General features: G+C 35.8%; 1 protein-coding gene across 1 annotated transcript; it reads left to right on the top strand.

The window, feature by feature from the left end:
* Window positions 1-885: 885 nt before the first annotated feature.
* LOC107632727 (pentatricopeptide repeat-containing protein At4g04790, mitochondrial-like) lies at window positions 886-2,950 on the top strand. Its single transcript, XM_016336389.1, has 7 exons — window positions 886-897; window positions 1,361-1,450; window positions 1,927-2,096; window positions 2,165-2,255; window positions 2,326-2,432; window positions 2,564-2,744; window positions 2,795-2,950. The coding sequence occupies exons 1-7, from the start codon at window positions 886-888 to the stop codon at window positions 2,948-2,950; spliced, it is 807 nt and encodes a 268-aa protein (XP_016191875.1).
* The last annotated feature ends 226 nt before the right edge of the window (window positions 2,951-3,176 follow it).

Here is a 3,176-nt window from a genome sequence, read left to right as displayed (position 1 = left end):
TTAGCCTTTAGAGATATCTTCTATCCACAACTTCTCAATCCAGAGTTTTTTATCATGTTTAGGAATTCACCTAGTCTTGGGTGAGGTCTCTTTAACTTTGACATTCTGTCTCCTTGTCTAGGTAATAAGTCTTTGTGTCTTGTGTCTGTGTTAGGTACTTGGGTATTATGAGGTGCCCAAAGTCCGATATTGGGTAGTATGAGATGCTTGATGTTGTATTTAAGGAGATCTCTTCCCTCATAACAGCTAGCTCTTAATGTTTGGTTTCCTTAAGGAGTAGGTACTTCATAGTCTGATATCTTACTTTCAATTTCCTAGCCCATTCTTTGAACTAAATTCTTTTTTGCCTTGATACGTTCATTGGAAGTCCAAAGCTCCTTAAAGATTAAATCGCTTATTTGGGCAGTTGTGCTTAACAGATTAACACTAATGATGCATTGTGGGTTTGAAGACATTAAAGACTATTTCCCATGATATATATATTATGTACAGTGCTAGTTTAGAATCAGTTGAATAATTCTATATATTTATGTGTTGGGTGTTCTAGATCTGTGGAGCAGTTCTTGTTGACTAGGTAAGTTGGTTTTGGGAGGAGGAAGGAAGCCAAATCTTTGCAGTAGTGTGCTATCTGTGCCTCTATTTGGTGTAAAACTCATGATTTTTTAGAGGTTTTCCACTTCATTAACAACCTGTTCTTTTCTCTGCTTTTGTTGTCTGTCTTAAAGATGTTCTGCTAATACATGTAATGCATAAAACAAATCTTTTGATATCTTCTTTCATCCAAATCTCTTTGATCTGGTTGAAGCTTAATATTTGGGTCTACAAGAGTGTCACTCACCATTCCCAATTTTGTCCAAAACATCAAGAAACATATTTCTTCGAGAGATGACAACTTTGGTTGTTGATTAAGTTACTTCAATCCCGAGAAAAATAATGCACCTATTCCTGTTGTATGATTCTAGTACATACTCTGAGAAGGGTGGGAGCAAGAAAGAAGATTCTAATGAGGCAGCAACAGGGGGCCAATAGAGTTCCTCCTTTACTAGCATGAATAGGAGACATAAAAGTGCAAATGGTGGGGAAGCATGTTTTTAGAGAAAGGCACACCATTTCTAATAGGCATTTCAAGTATTTGGATTCAGAAGCTCAATTCCAATTATGAGTTAAATTGTAAACACCAAATAGGGTTTGAGCCAAAATAAATTAAGACATTAGAAATCTGTTTCCAAGCGGAAAGAATGAGTTGAGTTCTGGCTCTATACTTTTGTTTATCTAGGGAGTTGTGTTTTGCTCTACAAAGTTGTTCTTAATGGTGGTCTTTTATAAGTAGTTAGAGTTATTCATTTTTTATGTAATGCAGATTTTGATGAAGATGATATTTCAGGCTTCATTGCTGATTATGCTGTGTGAGGAACTTCTCATGAATGCTTCTGGTAATGTCCTCGATGCTGTGTGATGTCAGGATCATTGTTCTGATTTGAAAAGGAGTCTTTTTATACATGTGTATGTTAGTATGTATGCATGCATGTATTTGTTTCCTTTTTGTGTTTTGGATTCTCTTGTACTAATATATAGTACATGGATCCACTGCTGATCAAGTATAATCCAACTATTGCACTTGCTTAAGTAGTTATTATGTTGATAGTGACTAAATATACAACACATTGAGGGTATAAAAATATCAGGAAGTATTAGGCACTAATCTCTGATTCATCTTCCATGTTGCATTTTCTTGAAAGTAAATTCTATCTTACCAAACTGAAGTTATTTTCTGAACCATTATTAGGCACTAGACTTGACTTTGGAGTCCTTTTTAGAGAGAAGAAAAAAAAAAGGAGGGGGGGAAGATCTAGACAGTGATAAATAAAACTGAAATTCTATAGCAACTGCAGTCTAAAATATCAAAAAATTTGTTTTACATTGCAGGTCATTTTGGATCCGACCATACCAGCAAAAAGCTTAAATGAAATCAAGAGCTTCCTTGTCTCAACTCTTGCCTCACATGGGCAGTTGTCCAAGGCACTTTTAGTATATGAGGAGATTAATAAAGCTGGATACAATTTGGAACCGAAAGTTGTTATAAGTCTTATCGTAAGGTTCTGAATACACAGTATTGCTATATCTTTCTTCAGCTCTTTAACTAATTTAGGGACATATTAGGAAGAGTCACCAAATTGAAAGGAGAGTTGGAAGGGATGCTTATGCTACTTACAGAATTGAGTGATCTAGACTATTGGGTCAATGGCTGCTTCAGAGTTATCATATATTTGATTTCTCATTCATTTTGTAATTAAATTGCAATGTGTAATGCGCTTATATTTATAGGTGACCGCATTTTGCATCAGTTCTGCTATTAACTTGTTCAAGAAACTGAAGGATAAATTTGAAAGTGATGAACTAGTATTGGAAGTTGTCTTTGATGAAGTGAGTTCTTGTTCCCTCCCAACATAATTTGTATAAGGTTGCTTTCAATATTTGAAAAATGGATCCATTGGCTATTAATTCAATTCTTAAAAGGTTGAAACTCTTTTTGGCTACCCTGTGATGGATCATGGCTAAACCTCATCTTGACAACATCCGAGTCCTCAAATTTGCAGATTGGTTTAGACTTGCTTTGGGCAGTCAAGAACAAGCTCCTTCTAAGTGCCTACACCAATGCTGGAGATTTGAGTAATGCTCGTTTGATTTGGAGAGAATATGAGGTTGCTGGATTTCAATACAATGTGCTAAGTTATTTGAGGTACGTTTTTTTAAAAGTTTCCAATGCTATAACTCCATCTCCTTCATTGCTGAGGCTATTAACGACATGTATCAAGAACTTTTGGCATCGGGAGATTATAGATCTGCTAACTTTATGCTCAGCTCTGCTATCATCAAAGCCTGTCAAGAAACATACTCTGGTCTTTCCTCTGTGGCAAAGAAGAAAAAGAAAGAAAAACGAGAGGCTTGAGTTCTCTTTCTAAGATAATTTTTATGTCTTGTTAATTTAGTTACATCAAATCATGCTGATATTGTCCATGCTTAGCTTGCATCAGATTCAGAATGGTTTGATTGGGTTCTCATGTATCCCAAGTTTCCCATATGATTACCTTTTCAGTTTCAGCTTGAAAAGGTGGTTGCTGCGCTACACATCCATGACCATGTCTTACACATAATTGGAACTCTGATCCCCCATT

The sequence above is a fragment of the Arachis ipaensis genome, chromosome B3 (assembly GCF_059453495.1).
Source record: "Arachis ipaensis isolate K30076 ecotype BB chromosome B3, ASM5945349v1, whole genome shotgun sequence".
Taxonomy (NCBI): Eukaryota; Viridiplantae; Streptophyta; class Magnoliopsida; order Fabales; family Fabaceae; genus Arachis; species Arachis ipaensis.
Note: the sequence above shows the minus strand (reverse complement) of the source record. Positions and strands in the feature narration are given on the sequence as shown.